Source organism: Staurois parvus, unplaced genomic scaffold (assembly GCF_062004578.1).
Source record: "Staurois parvus isolate SC_StPar_1 unplaced genomic scaffold, SC_StPar_1.0 ptg000106l, whole genome shotgun sequence".
Classification (NCBI taxonomy): domain Eukaryota; kingdom Metazoa; phylum Chordata; class Amphibia; order Anura; family Ranidae; genus Staurois; species Staurois parvus.
In genome coordinates, this window is record NW_028317902.1 from 6,062,382 (window position 1) to 6,083,513 (window position 21,132).

Below are 21,132 nucleotides of genomic sequence, written 5' to 3' on the forward strand. Positions count from 1 at the left end.
ATCAGCAGCCCCCAGACCCCCCTGTCCTCCCTGATCTCCTCCCTGATCTGCTCTCTGTCATCCTCCTCCTCACACGTCAACACTTACTTATTTTTCCTACTAAACTCAGAGGAGGGGAATTAAAAAAAGAGAGAAAAGGGAGGGATGATGGTGGAAGGGAGGGGTGATGGTGGAGGAAGGGAGGGGTGATGCTGACAGGGAGGGTGGCGGAGTACTCAGCGCAGAGCAGTGGGCGGCTGTGATTGGCTGCTGCCCGCCTCTGAGTCCTGTTGTTTGAGGCTATAAAAAGATGAGAGGATGGGAAGCAGCAGCAGCCGAGCAGTGACAAGCTGGACACACGCATCCAGCGGCATCGACGCCAAGCACAAGAGCCATTCTCTCCGTGTGTGGGAACCCGAGCTCACAGCCAGGATGTGCAAAGGACTAGCCGGGGTCACCTCCTTCCCTGCCACCTGCCTGAAGAGGTGAGGCTGCCCTCCGCACACACAACTGACAGCCGCAGAGCGGAGCGGGGTGCGGGGCTTCATCAGCATCTGTCACCTCTCTGGGGGCTGGGCACACGACTGCAGAGCATTGCACCCTGCTGCCACACACTCCACACCATGGGCTCTGTCCTGTCCTATAGGCTTCATTCATCTATACTAGGATCTGCTGTCATAGATATCTGTGCCATCAGAAAGCTACAGGACCCCTGGATATTCCTGTATTTACTGTATTAGTGCCTACTCTTGTAGTGTAGTATATATATATCTATATACATATCTCTATCTATCTATCTATCTATCTATCTATCTATCTATCTATCTATCTATCAATATATATCTATTCTGCTCTGCTACATATATATATATATATATATATATATATATATATATATTATATATATATATTTTTTTATATATATATCTATATATATCTATCTATATATAAATATATATATATTTTTATATATATATATTTTTATATATATATTCTATCTATCTATCTATCTATCTATCTATCTATCTATCGATATCTATCTGTCTATCGATATCTATCTGTCTGTCTATCGATATATATCTATATATCTATATATATATATATATATATATATATATATATATATATATATGTATATATATATATCTCTCTATCAGAGCACAGCATATATATATATATATATATTTACTAGGATCTGCTGTCATAGATATCTGTGCCATCAGAAAGCTGCAGGACCCCTGGATTGCTGTGATGATGATATATATTCCTTTATTTACTGTATTGGTGGCTATTCTTGTAGTGTAGTATATCTATCTATCTATCTATCTATCTATCTATCTATCTATCTATCTATCTATCTATCTATCTATCTAACTATCTATATCCGCTCTGCTACACACACACACATACACATGATCCCCTATTGCCCAGGGGCCCCATGAGTTGTCAGTCCACCCCTGATTGATATATATATATATATATATATATATATATATATATATATATATATATGCACTGAGTAATCAATACATTTGCCTTAACTGGTTTGCTTGATCATGGATGAATCTGAACATGGTAGCTGGAAGTTTTTTGGGGGAGATGGGAGCGAAGGGCCCTGTAGATTGCATTCATCTACATAACATAACAATGAAACAGTGAGGAACCTCTAAGATCATATTATTATTATAGACATTTAAGGACAGTCTGACACCACTTAAACAGAAGCCAAGGGTTATCTTAGCTTCTTATGTGTGGTGTGTGTAGCATGTCATTGGACATTGATTTCCAACCCCCATGCATTGCCTTATATGGGATTGTTTACTACGTAGTCAGGAATTAAAGCAGTAATAATAATAAAAAATAAACAAAACAAAAAAAAACAAAAAAAAAATGGAATATATTGCAGCTGACCCATTTTTAGATGTGGTGGCTGGATTAGTTTTCTTTTTTTTCCACTTGGTGATTCAGTCAGTCTGGGTTTTTTTTTCAACTTACTTTAAGAGTCCCAAGCTGTCATGGCAGTTAGGAAGTTTTGAAAAACCATTTAACACTGATTTACAATTTTCTTTTAGAACTCGTTCACACCAGTGTACAGAGACATCTGTTTTTCTGCACTCAATTTGCAAAGGCACAACAAAATCAATTGTTCTCTATGTGCCCTGTTCACACCACAACACTAGTATCACCTACAGATTTTTTTTCTGCCCAGGAATCTGCAACTTGTATAGCTAACTGAAATGCGCATAAAAACTGATGTAAACTAATGTCTCTGCAAGTGAAATCTGCATGTCAGTTTCCATCAGTTTTCATTCACGTACAGTGTGCATGCGTGCCTGTAAACTGATGGAAACTGATACACAGATTTCAGTTTTAAGCTATTAGTCAAGTCTATCTAATAAGGCTAGGTTTACACCTTTGCAGTGTGCATTGGATGCGTTTCTGCAGTGCTTTTTGTGGTGCATTTTGCATTTTTGCACATGAATTTGTGACGTGTTTCTGATGTGTTTTGCGTTTTTTTTTTTTCAACTTGTTGCTGGACACAATAAAACGCATCAAAAAAGCACTACATGCTTTTCTGCAGTGTCTCCACTGAAGTCTATAGAACCAAAAACGCATTGTTTTGTGTTTAAAAAAGGCATAGATGTGAACCTGTTCCATAGGAAATCATGTTTAATGGACTGCTGTGCATTTCTGCAAAACGCACAACGCAGTGGAAAACACTTAGGTGTGAACCTAGACCAGGGGCGGACTGACAATAGGGGATCATGGGGCCCCTGTGCCCTTGCCCAAACTCAAAAAAGCCTATGAAAAAGGTACCAGGGGCATCTCATGGGGCCCCCTACTTACCCCGGGCCCTCGGGCAGTGCCCGAGTTTCCAAATGGTCAGTCCGCCCCTGACCTAGACTAAATCTGCTAGTGCATCTAACAATGTCCTCTCCACAGGTTGATAGTGCTGCTGTCTAAGGGCTCGTTCACACTTGACTTTATGCCCCTATAGCGTTTGACAGGCGTTAGACAGGCGTTTGGGAAGCGTTTTTAATGCTCCTCAAACGCTCCCAAAATGCCCAAATGCGCGGTTTTGAGGCGGTTGCTAAGCGTTAAAACTGCACCACAAACTCCTATAATGAAGTTAAATGGTATTAACGCGCCGCAACCGCCTCACAACCGTGTCACAATCACCTGCCAGGCGATTGCGGATAGGCACCATAGACTTGAATAGGAGGCTTCAACCCCTCCTGACTTGACACAAGGCGTCAGTTTTGCCGCGACGCAACGTGGCGCACCACTAACGCTTCCGTGTGAACAGCACTGTGTGCTGCCATGTGCAGAATTTTCATAGGTGTTTCTGAAGCATTAAAAACACTTCCCAAACGGCTGTCTGACGCCTGCTGACAAAGCTAGTGTGAACGTAGCATGAGGGTGTCTCCATTGCTCCACCATCCAGAGTGAGGACACCCTAAAACAGGAGGTGTATTACTGGATGGATCACCAGGTGAAAATAAAGAGGGGAAAAAAGCCTAAACAATCTAATGCAGCCACCAACCATATTGAAGGACTGACAAACTGCAATATTTTACATTTAGTTGTTTGGTTGTAATCCCCTTTAAGTTGTAAATTGCTAGAATGCTTAGTATAAAGACGTTATTGTTTGTGTGGTTTTTTTTTTTTCATATATGGCTTAAGTCTTATTAGTATTTTTTTTTTTTAATCAAAAGAACCCAGTATACAGAACTATGTGATGTAATGATCAAGGAGATACATTTTAGAAAGTCACACTAGCAAAGAATATTGTTTGTTGTACTGTTAATGGTAAATAGTTTCAAAATTGTATTATGGTTTATGGTATTCCAGTTGCTCTTATTTTTCCTTGTTGTTGGAAAAGTAATGTAAAAATGATGATAGTTGCAACTTTGTATCAATAATATCACTCCTGAATGTCCAGTGCTAACTGCTGGATTTTATGTGCCCTATAGTCTGGGAAGAAACCTGTTTACCCTCAGGTTCTTATAACTACTCAGAACGTGATTGCAGTGACCATTAAACTTTTTATTACCTTTTTATTAGATTTGTTAAAAATGTTTGACACCACTGAAATCATACGGTATCCGGGGCATTTTTTTCATACAGGGTAGTGTTACAACCATTGAAACAATTTATTAAAATTTCCATTTTCTTGAAAGCTCCAAAAAATACTTTTTAAAACTGCTGTTGTCAATATTGGGAATTATAAGTTGCTTAGGCTAGGTTCACACCTATGCGGTGTGCGTTTGATCCATTTCTGCAGTGCTTTTTCCTTTTTTGCACTTGCATTTTTGCTGAGTTTTGCCTTTTGCATTTTTTTTCTTGTTGCTAGGCAGATTTAAAATGCTAAAAATGTAGCAAAAACGCAACATTAATGCAGCAAAACGCAGTACATGCTTTCTGCAGCGTTTCCATTGAAGTCTATAGAACCAAAAATGCTAATTTTTGCATTTAAAACAGTTCCTGATCCTTTTCAAAAAACACACAGGATGAAAATGCAAAGATGTGAACCTGTCCCATGGGAAATTATGTTAAATAGACTGTAGTATTTTTCTGCAAAACGCTGCAGAAAATGCTTAGGTGTGAACCTAGGGTAATTATTAGTGAACTGAACTAGTTTCAGTGTTTCAAATATTATAAGATGTCATTGGTTGGCCAATTTTCAGGAAAATATTCATAACAAAATCACAAAATAATGCCAGGGTAGGATAATTCAGCAGACTGACATATTTGATATTTGTCAGTAAGTTTCAATGTTCACTTTAGCATAAAAAGTAGATATTGATTCACTCTGCTGAAACATGGAATACGTATTTGCAGCTTCCAGATACAGAGCCCTGTCCAGAGGTTCAACTGTCCACAACCAATAGGCCATTATCTGCAAAAATGTTGGAGATTTAAATAAGAAGCCTTAGCTATTTTTCCATCTCAAATTTCACATCAAGGGCTACATGAATACAAATGATAGGGCACTCATTGCAAAAATGTTCAGGATTTAAATAAGAAGCCTCAGATGATTTTCCACTGCAGAACATTTATCAAAGGGTTACATGAATACAAGTGACAGACCACTCTGTGTGTTTGTGGTTTAAAGAAGAAACCTCAGCTGGTTTTCCACTGCAGATCTCATGCCAAGAGCTGCTTGAATACAACCGATAGGCCACTCTGCAAAAATGTTGGGGATTTCAATAAGAAGCCTTAGCTGATTTTCCATTGCAAATCACTCATCAAGGGCTACATATATTTAATAAGTGATTCGTTTGACAGGTAGTCCACACTGATTTTGCCATACATAATAGATTCACTTTTAAATTTTAAATCAGAAAACATATAAGTGAAATATGTAGAATCAATATGCCTAGAAATACGTTTTTGTTACTTTGATGAAGCATATGTTTGATTATGTGCTCAATAAATAGTTATAGTTAATAAATGCTAGTGTACATAATATAGATAAATATGAGGCCTGTCAGTGAAGAATGTTCTCTCCGGGGGATCTCTGGTTAATATTTGAGAAGCCTGCTCTAGTGCTGCATGCCAGGAATTCAGTGTCTGGGGGTTGTAATATGATGAATAGCAAACTTGCACTTGCCTAAAGCTTGCTACACCATGGATGAGCGGATTTAAAGAGGGGATCAGAGAGCAGAGCCTTAGTGACCAGTGATATTATAACCAGGCAGTAGAAAGCACAGCTAGAGAACTAACAGGATGGAATGTTAACACGAATGGCCTTCTTCAAAAAAAGATACTAATTCAGGGGTAGGCATCCTTGGCACTCCAGCTGTTATGGATCTACCAGTCCTCTAAGGCATTGCAAGATTCTGACAGCCTCAACCAGAGGCAGAGGCATCTAGAGATACCTAGGTTCACCATAGCTGGATTGTCAAGGTTGAAAATTCATAAAGTGAAACTGCAGGAAAAAAATTTGTTTGAATAGAGTATTAAAGGTTTGGAACGTCTGTCTGGTTTTTGGTCATTGGAACAGGAGTAAAGTAGGGTCACCTGTCCCAGTGAGGTGGAATGTCCCCCACTTTGGGAGATTTCCTCACTTTTCAGGTTGCATCTCCAAGATAGACTTTTTAACCAATCACTACTCTATCCAAAATCAGAGGTATGTTATGGCTGGAGGTCTGAAGGAAATAGCACTCTTTATTGAAGAAGGCCATTGTTGGCAATGTAAATCCATAGCTTCAAGGCATCATGTGTAGAAGATACGCGGATACATGAAAGCAGTATCCATAGAAACCAATCTTATTAGATACAAATTATATTGCTTTCACCATATTATAAGGTGGGAAAAACATTCGGTTGCTAAGGACACCATCTATACTTTTCTCTCCAGTTATGGTTTAAATAGCATATCCACTAGCTATCATACATTCAGAATATCCTACTATCTCTTCTGCATAACATATATTCTTTTCTACATGCAAAAGATAGTAGATAGGGTTAATTCAATTATGGGCCACTTGTGTGTGCAGGATCGCGTCTGGCCCATATCACTGGGGAATATCACATGAGATCTGGTTTATATATGACTATGACATAATGTATCATAGATAATGGCTAGTGTCACTGTGCGATAGGATATTAACCTGTTAAGATACACATGTATAAACACACAGAAATCTATTTAATTGCTACTACGTGCTGACATAATTGTTGCTGCTGTAAAGAGTAAATGATGTGATGTTGGGTGTTACGGCAAAACAGGCAATGATATATAGTGTAGTTGTATGTGACAAAGATATCATCATTACATAAATGCCTAATTATCAGTTATTCTTCAGCTGCAACACATTATGACCAGAAGGATCTAGTTAATATTTTATATCAATATACAATACATATTATCTTAACCTCTGAAACTAGGAGATAAGCAACATGTGTCATTTCCTGTTATAAAAAAATAAAAATTAAAATCCAGTTCCTACTTTTAGACAAACTTGATATTGTTGGGTCTAGCAGATAAATTGCCAGCTCAGTATATAGGAATCATTATACCCATACTGGATATTGAGGTGTCCATTGTGTCTGATGCTAAAACCTCAAGTTTTGTTTCATGGCTATAGCCCTGCAAGATTTTCTCTGACGATTCATGAGTCAACCAATCCCACCAGACAACAAGCAAAAGTTGGTCTTTATTATACCCACAACAAACTTCCCAACTAGTTTGGCTTAATTTAGTCATTTGTGGCCAATGACATTGACCATAAGGTCGTATTAGGTCAATGATGTCACCATAATCTGCAACCCTTTGTTATGTGTTGGGTGGGCATAACCCCAGCCGCAGCTGATTGGGATGGCAGTTCACTATCATTTGACAGTTTCCAACAGGTTTGGGCCAAAACTGGGTTCAGCTTGAGCGTCAGCCCATCATTACTTCCAACTTTTTCTGTCATGTTAATGTTATCTTCATATTATCTATGATCTCTTTATTGTTACAAAACCTAGTATTGCACCAGGCTAAATTACTTTGTGACATCATTGTTGGCCATTTTACTTCCTTATCTTCTTGGGCTAAGTGGGTGGGTAATTGCTGCATAGCACATAGTCTCTTCCCACCTTTTCGAACCAAACATCTCAAGATGCTTTGGGATGTTAGTATCAGATGTGGGCAGTCTGTGAGCATGCAATAGGTGGTCCTGTGGAAGGTGCTATCTCTAAGTAACATGTTGGTCAGATGGATGTGTGGTGACGGAACATAATTTAAAAGAAATCAACACATGAGCAACACCAGGACCTGGGGCACCCTACAAGATTTGCAATCCCCAGACTATATAGGGGTGTTAACGGGACCAGTCACCCTGCTGAGCATACAACAGCAAACAGTGCCTGGTCCCCTGAACAGGAAATTGCAAAGATAAAGCCTTTGAAGGTTGACCTCTAGGGTAGATAAGAGGTAAATAGAGCTAACATTATGAAGATGATTGTATAGATTTTGGTCAGAGTGGGGCTTTAAATCTTAGCTTTTATGAATATCCCACTAGTAATCATGGTCTGGAAATTGGCCATTTTATTGCATCCCTTAAGGGGTGGTCTGGGGGCATTTGGGTTTCTATGAGAACCTAGAGCTACAGGCCAAGGGAAACATTTTACTGATTGGTTGGAGCAGAGTTCTTCTAAATATCTGCAGGTTTACCCCAATGCCTTTTCCCTGAGCCTGTGCAGGGAAATTGTTGAATGAGTAGGATGGATTTTCTCAGTCAATCCCTACTGTATTTTGCAGAGACAGACAATAGCTGTAAAGCTCTCCTTTAACAAACATGCAAGTTCCCTCAGAGTGAACCTCTACATTTGTAGAATGATCATTTGTAACCATGATAGTGCTGTGTCCTGATTGTGAATGTGCAACTGACCATCATCTAATGTCTGTAGGCAACTTTTTCTAAATCAGCAACCCTCATTGCTGTCCATTTACGTTTCCATTTTTGCTGCAAGCGATGCTAGATTGGAAGGAGTCTAACACAAGCACATTATTGTTCTACCAATCTTGGCAGAGTTAGGTAACAAACACTGTATGTGCCAAGACTGCATCTCACTCCCAGCTCAGCCGTGCACACACGTGTATTATTTTCTGACATACAAACTCTTGTATGTCAGGTAGCGATGAATCATACGGAAACACTACAAGAAATACATGGTGACACATGTGCTATCACCTTGAGATGATGACAGACACTCTAAATGCATGGCCTTTAATTACAGCGTTGGTGGCAGTCAAGGTGTTCACATTACATGGGGTAGTGGCAGGTTAATATGACCAACATTTGCATGCAGTTGTAATACAGCACACAGCTCATGCTATATTTATATCTCAACTAGATGAATCAGTCAGCTTTTTCTGCATGCAGAACAGATAAAAATAATCACTTCTGCCTCACTACGGTTTTGCACAATATATTAGATTTCAATAAGTAATTTAATTTCTGTTGAAGTAGATATACATTACATTCTTGGTATTTTCCACTTTGTTGGCCAGGTTTTCTAAGTATGGAAAAGTAAAGTAATGACCTATTATGACAGACATTTCATAGATTGTAGGCAATTTACACAGCACTTTACATGTTGTACATTCACATCAGGTCCTGCCATCAAGGAGCTTACAATCTAAGGTCCCTAACTCACTTGCATACATGCACGTACACCACACATAATAGCGCCAGTTTAGACAGGAGCCAATTAACGTGCCAGCATGTCCTTGGGGTGTGAGAGGAAATCCATGCAAGCACAGGAAAATCATACAAACTCCATGCAGTAAGTGTTCTTGCCAGGACTTAATTTGAGGACCCCAGTGCTGCAAGGCAGAAGGGCTAACTATCATTTGACAGTTTCCAACAGGTTTGGGCCAAAACTGGGTTCAGCTTGAGCGTCAGCCCATCATTACTTCCAACTTTTTCTGTCATGTTAATGTTATCTTCATATTATCTATGATCTCTTTATTGTTACAAAACCTAGTATTGCGCCAAGCTAAATTACTTTGTGACATCATTGTTGGCCATTTTACTTCCTTATCTTCTTGGGCTAAGTGGGTGGGTAATTGCTGCATAGCACATAGTCTCTTTTAAGGAAATCCATGCAAGCACAGGAAAATCGTACAAACTCCATGCAGTAAGTGTTCTTGCCAGGACTTAATTTGAGGACACCAGTGCTGCAAGGCAGAAGGGCTAACTACTAAGCCACAGTGCTATCCCTATCAGAGGAGTCTATTTATATTGTAGGTAGCCCCTCATACTATACAATTATTGGTAGAATTTGTTGATCTGACATATAAAAATCCCAACTGAACTTTCAGGTTAAATGAGCTCAATGCATTCCAGGTGAATCTAAAAACAAAGTGCTCAGTGTATTACAGGTCATTTTCTTTAAGATGCTTTCACAGTGTAGAAAAGAATGTCCCCTACCAGCAGCTGTAGAAAGGGACCGTTGTCCTTTGTGTGAAAGCAATGATTTCTGTCTCTCTGTGGAGGTCCCTTGCACCCTGTTGCACCAATAGCTCTGCAATCAACAAAGCTCATGCCCCCTGCTGATTGGAGAACTCTGGCTCCAAATCAACAAGGGGTGTGTCAGACCTCTGCAGAGAGACCACTGATTCCCTATAGAAAACAAGGATCCCTCTCTACAGCATGCTGGCACAAGACAGACCTTTTTACTCAGGTTGTGGCTACTTTCTAAAGTAAAAAAAAGATAACAAACTAATAACTAGAAATAAGATAAAACACTAAACAAACTTTGTTTAAATGCACCTGTAATTTTTTAGCTGATTTAAACTGAAGGTTCAATTGGGCTTTAAAGTAGACATAAATCATATCTAAATGATTTTGTGTTTGCTGAAGCTCTGTGTATAGGTAAATGTTGTTTTTACCTTGTGAGCTATAGCCCCTCCGATTCATGAACAATCACTGGAGTAGTTGTAAGCTGTAGTTTTAGGGGTTAATAAATATTGCAGTTATCTTTTGAAGTTTTTTTATCACCACCAACTAAATTCCACTTGTGTCAGCCTACAAAAAAAAAAAATCAACCAAGCTAGCATTTCACCACCATAAACCTTCTTAGAATCATTTGAGGGTATTCATTTAGCTGTCAAAGGACATTTCAAATGAAAGAAATTTCTACAATGTGCAGATTCACATTGGATGGATTTACATATATGTGCCTATAGAAGAAGGAAGGGGAATTGGTCTTTCTCAGGGAAACAGTGATTGGCCAGGAAAATCCTTGCCAGCCAATCAACCTTCACATAGGCAAAGAGAGCATTGGTTGGTTTCATTGAGGTGCCTATATACAATGGAAACATACTCTAAACCAACTATAAATTGGCCAATCAGGCAAAAATTCCCTTATGTTTGCAGGCACCATATGTGTATAAAGATTCATTAAATACTTGTTTAAAGGGTAATGTTAATCATATACAGCTTGGATGGATGAATCCCACTGCTGGGCTGTTGTATTCTTACAGCTGCTGATTGCTCTTCTTGTTGGAAGCTTGAGAAATAAAAGAATCGGTTGGTTTATTCGACCTACTGGTCTCCACTAAGGACTTCGACGGGCCATGCACTGTTACATTTTTTGCTGGTTCCTGAGAGAAAGGGCTAGCAGGCCACCCCCTATGTGAACTTCAGCAAACAGTATATAGCCAGTTTAAGTCCTGGTTGAACACTACTAGCTTGAAAAGACCAGCAAATTCTTTCTATCTCTCAAGGTCCCAACAAGAAGAGTAAGACTCCCTCGCTCGCTTGGCAGCATAAAGGTTATGGTAGTGTGAAATAAAACTCTGAACTACAGTAAGGAATCTTGTTTATCAAGTCTCTGAAACTTCAAATACAGCATTAGGTTCTTCAATCCATCAACTACCAACCAAAACTGGAATATCCAATAAGTTACTAGCAGAAGAAAAACATTTCTTGTTTCCCAGTAACCAGACGAATTAATGGTGCAGAGCCCTGCTGATTGATTCGTGTGAAATTCTTCAAGCGCTTTGACTCTATTGATCAGTTTAATGCTCACATTAAATTATGACAATGTTTTTCAACAGTGCCAAAGATATGAAGCATCGACTTGGCTTTCTGCTGCAGAAAACTGATGGTTGTGATAACACTACCTGCATGAAGAAAGACAAATCTGGTTGTCAGAGGTAAGCCTATTCTGCCCTTGTGTCTGTTTATGCTGCACACTAATTACCAATTATTGTTGAAGAATTTCTAATGGTGATCTCAGAGCTGGGAAAGATCTATCTTAGTAAAATACAATAAGATGTGATGTTTGCTAATCATAGCTCCCAGGTGACTAGTGAGATAATCCCTAAGTAGAAGATTATATAGTCAAACTTGCCAAAAGGCAAACAGTCATGGTAATACTGGCATTGGCTTGCTGGTATACTAATGCTGCAGTGTGAGTTAAATCCTAATAGCATGCTTAAATCTAAAAATATTTACAAAAAAAGAAACAATCAAAAGAGCTCTAATGAATCTTCAAATTGCGTGCTGTAAGAAAGATTTAATTAGGCATAATAAAACTTCATTTAATTGGCTGAGGTTTAATTATTATTGTTGCGCTGCCTGTTGAACATGCTCTGTTCTACTCACTACAAAATTCTCTATTATTCATCTTCCCACGTACATTCTTATAAGGAATAGTTTGATTTAACTTACTTATGGTAAAAAATACATAAATAAATTCAGCCTTATTTTCTTTCTTTCTCTCGTTATTTTTAACATTTTATATTTATTTTTTAAATTTGATAGTTTATTTAAAAAAAGAACTATCAAATTTAAAGCTGAACTCCAGGCTGATCTAAAAGGCACAAATTAATGCTGCTCTGTAACCACTGATCAGGGGCGGACTGACCATTTGGAAACTCGGGCATTGCCCGAGGGCCCGGGGTCAGTAGGGGGCCCCATGAGATGCCCCTTGTACCTTTTTCAGAGGCTTTTTTGAGTTTGGGCAAGGACACAGGGGCCCCATGATCCCCTATTGCCCGGGGGCCCCATGAGGTGTCAGTCCACCCCTGCCACTGATACATCATTAAATTATTATTTTTGTAATACTAGTAGTGCAAGCACCTGAATTTGACTAAGGCTGGCCATACATTATACAGTTTTCTTTTACAATTTTCCTCCTAATGTGAGGTCATACCTAAACACTTCAATTTGCATGCAATCAGGCAGGCCCTTGCACTACATAGCTGAAGGTAAATCTAAAGGAAATTGAACAAGAAAATTGTATAATGTATGACCAGATTTGGAGGTTGATTTACGATATCTAGAGAGAGCAAAATCTGGTGCAGAGAAACCAATCAGCTTCCAAGTTTTGTTGTCAAAGCTTAATTAAATACGCTGAAGTTAGAAGCTGATTGGCTACCATGCCAAGCTGCACCAGATTTACACTTTCAAGTTTTAGTAAATCTACCCCTTATTGTCAGGCTGTTGTAGTCAATGTACTGCAGAACTCAAACTGTACTGCAGAACTCAAACTGGGATAATAAGAAGTAGCACAAGGAGCCAGTGAGTTGTGATGTAGTGCAAAAAAACATGCTAATAGGAGGAGAGATCAGAGTGACAGACATGAGCTCATTTGTGTTCTGCTTCTCTTTTATCTGTCCAGACTTAGCATGGGGGGAGGGGGAGTGGAGGAGACCTGTATGTGTTACTTGGCAGTAGCAGCAAAAGAATAGACCTGCTGTCTTGCCAGAACTTCACTTTGTGGCAGAGCTGTGTAAATGTCAGAACTAGATGGACAGAAATACAAATTATTTGGTCGGTAAATGGCTCTAATATGCATTTTATTTGTGTATTTTGTTGTTCGGAGTTCAGCATTACCTACTGAATTTATATATTTTTAACTGATGTTAGAAGTTTAATAGAGCAGACACTGGTCTGTAGTTTTTTTTTTTGTTTGTTTTTTACTGTGAGCAATATCCACAAACCATTTTTTTGAATGAAGTCTCTGACTTTGTCCCTTTACCCATTGCAACTAATGTCTAAATAGCATTGACCAACCCTCTAAATGTTCAATGAAATAATCATTTATTTCTCTTTTATTTGCCAGGCTGACTTATGAAGAAGTTAAGAAATGGGCAGAATCTTTGGAAAATCTCTTAAACAGTGAATGTAAGTAAGATATCCATGTTGATGTGCATTTGAAAGGATTGCACAGGGCTACACATTTGTCAAATGTCTCATCAAAGCCACGCCAAACTAATTCTGAAATAAAATATTATCCTATATTCCCTCCTAGATTGTAAGCTCAAAAGACCAGGGCCCTCGAAAAGAAAATGTAAACCTACCCTTGACAAAATGAAACATGAACCTTTGGTTCAGATTGCTTTAGAGCAAACTGACAAATGATAAAGTATGCAAAGGGTAGGGTTGAGGAGCCCATCTCTAGCAATGTTAAGGGCAATGAAAGGACATGTCATTGGGTTAGAGATCTTCCTTCAGGCTACTATCTGGAGAACAGGGGCTGACATTTTGCTCATATCTTAGAAAGACTGGAAGTATAGAAAGGAAAGCACCAAAATCAGTGCGTTAAATTTTGAACAGTCTCATATTTCGAAGTTATAAAAAATAGAATGTCAAGGTGTTCGGGGGGTCCGAGGGACACCTTTTAACATGGCTAAAAATAAAATCATATACTATAGTAAATGTATTTATTTAATTTGCTCTTTTAGCCCTGAAAAAGGAGGTTCCTTTAAGCTCCAAAATGTGTTAATGCACTTTCAGCCTTCCTGAAATTATAAATGATATCAATGATAACTGGTCAAATACTATTTCATAACATGACAATGACTATGATAACCATAGTTTGGACATTTTTGACATTAGTATGAATGGAAGCAAATATTCACACCAAAATAAATGACAATGCATATGTAGGTGTGGACTTAACTTCCCTGTGTTTGGTTCATGCAAACTAAAATAAGTGTTACACTGATGAATATTTCAATAAAATATTTATGGAACACAATGGGGGAGATTTACTAAAACTGGTGCACCTGGAATCTGGTGCAGCTGTGCACGGTAGCCAGTCAGCTTCTAACATGTTCAATTAAGCTTTGACCAAAAAACATGGAAGCTGATTGGTTTCTATGCAGAACTGAGCTAGATTTTGCACCCTCCAGTTTTATTAAATAACCCACAATGTGCCCTGCTTTATCAATATGAACGATTTCTGTAATTTTGAACCATAATGTCCTACATGCTCTGGTTGTCATCAAGATACCCTGCCAGTTGTAGCGGAATCACAGCCATAGATGCAATTTTTATTGAAACCCCTATGAAATGGTTACAGTTTTTCATCTCCAGTTTTCCATAATCTAGTCCACAACTGTGTATACGTGACTTAAATCAGCTAGAGACATCCAAAACCCTGAGATATGAGAAATAAATCTGTCCTGGAGGCACTGCCCTAGAATGTCATGCGTTTTTGAGGTTTACAAAAGGATCCAGTGATGTCAACCCAAGGTCACTGGTTTAAAATGATCTTGCTTTGGATGTGATACAAGACACAGAGCCCTGCTACTGGTCCCCAGACATAAAAATGACTTTAATTTACTTCTTAGCTGCACTTTACCATCATTCCCATACTCAAGTGTCTCTGCCCTCTGCTGACCTCCCTTACTTGAGACAGATGCTCAGAAATTAGACATATGGTGAGCATGGCTGTAAGGTTCTTTTTGTTAAATCAGATCTCCTTTCTTTATTTTAAAATGTATGCTGTAGGGCAATATTATTATTATGCAGGATTTATATAGCGCCAACAGTTTGCTCAGCGCTTTACAATATAATGGGAGACAATACAGTTCAATACAAGAGGGATAAGAGGGCCCTGCTCTTTGGAGCTTACAATCAAGGATCTTCAGTAATACTACCAACTTTTAAAATCCATCTTTACTTTGGATCATTTGTGTATGGTCCCTTACAATTTTACCATTTCTGTTGTATTTTTTTTATTTTAGATTAGTAAGTAATTTTGAGACTTACCATTATTGTGAACATTTAGGTTATATCCCCATAATTTATGGAATCTTCCTTTTTTGTAGGTGGAGTGGTGGCTTTCAGATCATTTCTTCAGTCTGAATACAGTGAGGAGAACCTTGACTTTTGGCTGGCATGTGAGAATTACAAGAAAATCAAATCCGCAGCAAAATTGACAAGCAAAGCCCAAAAGATCTATGAGGACTTCATTTCTGTGGAGGCTTCCAGAGAAGTAAGAATCCCTTGTTATATTTTATACTGACCGTGACAGCTGAGAGATATTTTGCCAAATGTTATAACAAAACCACTGGGGATTCAGAATAGCCTTTGTTTCTTTGCTTAGCAATCTTTTACAGCCTGTTGCTGTGGCTCACTCAGAAATGTTTAATTTATATTAATGTCACTACTTCTGAGAACTCTATTCTTACTTGATAATTGGTTTAGTAATGTCGATTGCTGGGATTAAAAATAATTGTTTGTAATCTACAAGCCTATAGGGACCTCAGATGCATAAACTAAATATGAGTTGCTAATTGGCTACTCAGTTTCAAAGCAACCAGCTGGGTTTCCAAGAACTTCATTAGAGAGTGTCCCTTATCAATAATAGCACTTGAATGGAATTGCCACATCACATAATAAGCCTTGCATAATCTTTTTGTTTATTAGGTGAATCTGGATTCAACTACTCGAGAGGATACAACTAAGAGCATACTTCAGCCAACACACTTGTGTTTTGACCAGGCCCAGCACAAAATCTTCATCCTCATGGAGAAGGATTCCTATCGGCGCTTTCTAAAGTCACATTTCTACCTGGACCTTGTCAGCTTGAACAGTGGTGGAAGCACTAAGAAGATGAAAGGCCTGAACACTGACAGCAACCCATTCATTCCTCAGTGTGCCTAATAAAGACATAGACTGTGCATGGCCGCAGCTAAGAACTAAATGTCGGTGTGCTCTTATCTATACTGTACGATGGCTCAGATCCGGTCCTGGGCCAGCTCCTCTTATTTATTAGACGTGTGTGTGTCTTGCATGCATTTCTGTTTTTTGGGGTGAGCTGGAATTTTCACTCAGACCCGTGCAATGTTATCCAGATTAGGGACTCACTGGCATATGGGTGAAACAGGTCAAACTGAATATTCTCAGGTGATATTTACGAAAGGTTTCAGGTTCCTTCTATGTGAAGGATTCATTGACTGATCTTATACCCAACATGATGCTACTGAAGTCCTTATGACTATAGCAAAGCATGAAATTAGCTTGCTTTTGACATACATATAGTACATACAATGCAAAGAGGCTTCCCTGTGTTGGTGAAGCTTTCAACTACATACATTTTATTAGAAATGAGGTGTAGTACAGGGTGAAGTTGGGTAGCAATGCCTTTGCCAACGCATCTCCAATTGTCATATTGTTGAAGGACAGGGAGGTACAGTTGTGTCCAAAATTATTCAACCCCCAATGCTGTAAAGGGGTTTAGGGACTATAGTGTACATTTGGAATTGTATTCAGAATCAAATCCTACAAGGACGTTGTAACTACCCAAATGCAACTAAAATGACATCAATTGTTTATGTAATACAGTAGTAAATGGTTCTTATGTGGTTTCTTCATTGCCACAATTATTCAACCCCTTAAAGACTACCACTCTGAAGAACAGAGGTTCATACAGGTGCTTTCCATCAGGTATTGAAAACACCTGTGGATGTCACCGAGCAGCAATCAAGCATAATAAGCACCAATTAGGCAGCTTTAAAATGACTGTGATACTCAGCTCCTTCTAGACATTTACTGGTGTGGTTACAAACATGGTGAAGGCAAGAGAATGGTCCAGGAAGACAAGAGAAGAGGTGATTTCTCTTCACAGGAAGGGCAATGGCTATAAGAAGATTGCAAAGATGTTAAACATACCAAGAGACACCTTAGGAAGCATCATTCGCAAATTCAAGGCAAAGGGCACTGTTGAAACGCTACCTGGTCGTGGCAGAAAGAAGATGCTGACTTCGACTGCTGTGCGCTACCTGAAGCGTAGAGTGGAGAGAAGTCCCCGTGTGACTGCTGAGGAACTGAGAAAAGATTTGTCAGATGTGGGTACAGAAGTTTCAGCCCAGACAATAAGACGCACACTGCGTAATGAAGGCCTCCGTGCCAGAACTCCCAGGCGTACCCCCTTGCTGTCTCCAAAGAATAAGAAGAGTCGACTGCAGTATGCCAAAAGCCATGTGGACAAACCACAAAAGTTGTGGGATAGTGTTCTGTGGACTGATGAAACAAAATTAGAACTGTTTGGGCCCATGGATCAACGCTATGTTTGGAGGAGGAAGAACAAGGCCTATGATGAAAAGAACACCTTGCCTACTGTGAAGCATGGTGGAGGGTCAATCATGCTTTGGGGCTGTTTTGCTTCTGCAGGTACAGGGAAGCTTCAGCGTGTGCAAGGTACCATGAATTCTCTTCAGTACCAGGAGATATTGGATGGAAACGTGATGCAGTCCGTCACACACCTGAGGCTTGGGAGACGTTGGACCTTTCAACAGGACAATGATCCCAAGCATACCTCCAAGTCCACTAGAGCATGGTTGCAGAGGAAAGGCTGGAACATTTTGGAGTGGCCATCGCAGTCACCAGACTTAAATCCGATTGAGAACCTCTGGTGGGACTTAAAGAAAGCAGTTGCAGTGCGCAAGCCTAAGAATGTGACTGAACTGGAGGCCTTTGCCCATGAAGAATGGGCGAAGATACCCGTAGATCGCTGCAAGACACTTGTGTCAAGCTATGCTTCACGTTTAAAAGCTGTTATAACTGTAAAAGGATGCTGTACTAAGTACTAAGATTGAATGTCACTTGGGGGTTGAATAAAACTGATAATGCTGTGAGCACAGAAAAGACATTTGTGGTTATTTCATTATAACTGTTATGTTATATTTGTCTGACCTACAAGTGCCTCTTTAATGTAAATGTAAGCAAGATGACTGAATGATCAAAAGCAATGTCAAACTGGCCAAAACACTCAATTTCAGTGGGGGTTGAATAATTTTGGACACAACTGTAGATACTACTGACTGGAGCAGGCAACACTGCTTTTATTTTATTACAGATATTTATTTTGACAAAGCTGTCTTTATTTAATTACAGTGATTCAATTTGTTTTCTATACATATTTTGGATTTTTTTGCATTATTTTTATATTTTATGTTGGGATAAGAGGTATGGATTGATCATTGATCAAACTGCAATTTTATGAACAATTGAAAGGACTAAAAGCAAACCAAGAGCAACTAGCGAAACCTGCAACTGCTGTGGGCAATAGCAGGGAACAAGCTTTTCGTTCATTAGTGTTACAAGCATGTAGCTGCTTGGGTACTTTGAAACTTGTGCATGTTTGTGATGTCAAAAAAGTCTGTGAAGCCAAATAAAGTATGTCATGTAAAGGGCAAACTATTGTAGCAACAGTATCCTTGGATATGTTGACCCAGTAAAGATAATGTGGTGGTATGCTCTCATGCATTATTAACATACATAGGTGTATTTATTTAAAAAATTAAAGCATTAGCTGATTGCAAAAGATATATTTTCCAAAGAGAAGGAAACAGTGGCTTATGGTGAAGTGGGGTTTACTACTTTGACGCCACATTCAGTGTTCCAACAGTATAATCTGTGGACACACTCCTAATGTCCATGCATGGAACAGTTTCCATAAACTAAAGAGGTATGCCTAATGGGGGACTCCTCTTTGTACTATCAACCAATAATTGCCCCCCCCCCCCTCCATGATTAACAGGGCAGGACCTGCTGACCCATGGAGATAAACTGTTACAAATCTGCAATCACCCATGGGAGCCAATTTAGCGGAAATAAAAGTTAGCAAGGTGTAGCAAATCGCTTATTAGGTCTAACCATTTATAAACACATTTATAGAGGCTAGATGAAAACGAGTGTTGTCCACAAAAGCAAAGTATAAATCTGCTTTTGTGTACCACCAGTGGCTTGCTAATCAGGAAAATACATAGTAAGATTGATAATGATTAAAATTAACACAAACGTTGGTTGATTTTATTTCACCTAAAAATGTTTTACGAAAATCTGAAAGAATCATCCAGTCATATTTCATAAATTGTTTGATTCCCCACAGACTGGAAAAATCTGCATGCGTTCATTCAACTGAATTTCAAATCAAATGACCTATAACTAGAAATAGTGTATAGAAGTTGTGGCTAACTCAAGGGGATGTATTTATAAAAAAAACATTTTGCAGAGCTATTTGTCCTGTGAAACTGCGTGTACATCCATTTGTGTGAATAGGAGCAAAATCGAATGTTATTAGGCTATTTACTCTCCAGGCCAAATAATATTCATTCATATATATAGCGTGAATCAAGAAAATCCCACATTATGGCCACTAGAAGGAGTTGATGATCATAGATCATAGATAATAAATACTTATGTACTATGATGGTCCGCTCCATCTAGTGGCCTTAATACAGTGTTTCCATGGTTCAGTTTACCCTGCATAAATGAATATCATTCAACCTGGAGACAAAATGGCCTATTAGCATTCACTAAGGTGAAACTAATGTACATGCAGTTTCACAGGAGGAATAGCTGTACAAATTTCTTATACATGCACCCCAAAGTGTCAGATGCAAAAATTTTAGATCATGTAAACCATAGCGACTGCAAAATGCAGATTATAAAAAATGTACTGTATTGTGAGCAAAATATATCTTGTCAACTGTTTAATTTGTTAAAATGCAATTGGAAAAAAAAATAAAAGCAATGTGATTTTCTGCTGTGGATAAAGTGTTAATTTTCTCTTGTGGTGTTGTGCTAGCTTTAGTATAACAAAGAGCATGTGTTTCCATGTTTTCTCACACACTGCTTAAGTCGATTATAAATTTCTTGTCCCTAACAATAAGCATTGATTAATGCAGAGTTTGGGGGCAATGACACTGAAACTATTAAAAGAAACATTGCTTAATCCGTAGCTTGTAGAAAAGGGTACACTATACCAGCGTTTTTCAACCACTGTGCCGCGGCACACTAGTGTGCCGTGAGATATTGTCTGGTGTGCCGTGGGAAAAATTGCAATTTCATCCGTAACATGTGGCCTCGGCTCACAAATAGACCAATCATTAGAACAGCAATGGGCAAACTACGGCCCGGCGGACCTTTTAATCCGGCCCGCGGAGCGTGATACTGTCAGGATGATCTGTCCCCCTCGACGTATCTGCGCATGTGCCGGAGATCGCCGATCGGCTGCTAATGCCTGAAACTGGCACATGCGCAGATACGTCAAGGGGGACAGATCCTCATAGGAGACAGATTTTCATGCTACACCGGAACGGCGAGAGGAACGCGCGGAGCAAAGGTAAGTGAATTGACACAGGGGGGGCTTGGGGACTTAATATGGGGGATGAATTACTATGGGGGATGAATTACTATGGGGGATGAATTACTATGGGGGATGAATTACTATATGGGGGATGAATTACTATATGGGGGATGAATTACTATATGGGGATGAATTACTATGGGGGATGAATTACTATATGGGGGATGAATTACTATATGGGGGATGAATTACTATGGGGGATGAATTACTATGGGGGATGAATTACTATATGGGGGATGAATTACTATATGGGGGATGAATTAC

At 39.1% G+C, this 21,132-nt stretch overlaps 1 protein-coding gene across 1 annotated transcript; it reads left to right on the forward strand.

Moving 5' to 3' along the window:
- Nucleotides 1-224: 224 nt before the first annotated feature.
- Nucleotides 225-20,263, forward strand: RGS4 (regulator of G protein signaling 4). Its single transcript, XM_089671526.1, has 5 exons — nt 225-464; nt 11,537-11,635; nt 13,549-13,610; nt 15,542-15,708; nt 16,143-20,263. Exons 1-5 carry the CDS (start codon nt 298-300, stop codon nt 16,377-16,379), a joined length of 732 nt encoding a protein of 243 aa, XP_089527652.1. The 5' UTR covers nt 225-297; the 3' UTR covers nt 16,380-20,263.
- The last annotated feature ends 869 nt before the right edge of the window (nt 20,264-21,132 follow it).

What these genes read in the sequence shown, in the direction of transcription:
- RGS4 (XM_089671526.1), top strand. Translation starts at nt 298, where the DNA reads ATGGGAAGCAGCAGCAGCCGAGCAGTGACAAGCTGGACACACGCATCC. An exon ending in GACAAATCTGGTTGTCAGAG is followed by an intron (nt 11,636 to 13,548) that starts GTAAGCCTATTC and finishes TTTATTTGCCAG; the next exon opens with GCTGACTTATGAAGAAGTTA. An exon ending in AAATCTCTTAAACAGTGAAT is followed by an intron (nt 13,611 to 15,541) that starts GTAAGTAAGATA and finishes CCTTTTTTGTAG; the next exon opens with GTGGAGTGGTGGCTTTCAGA.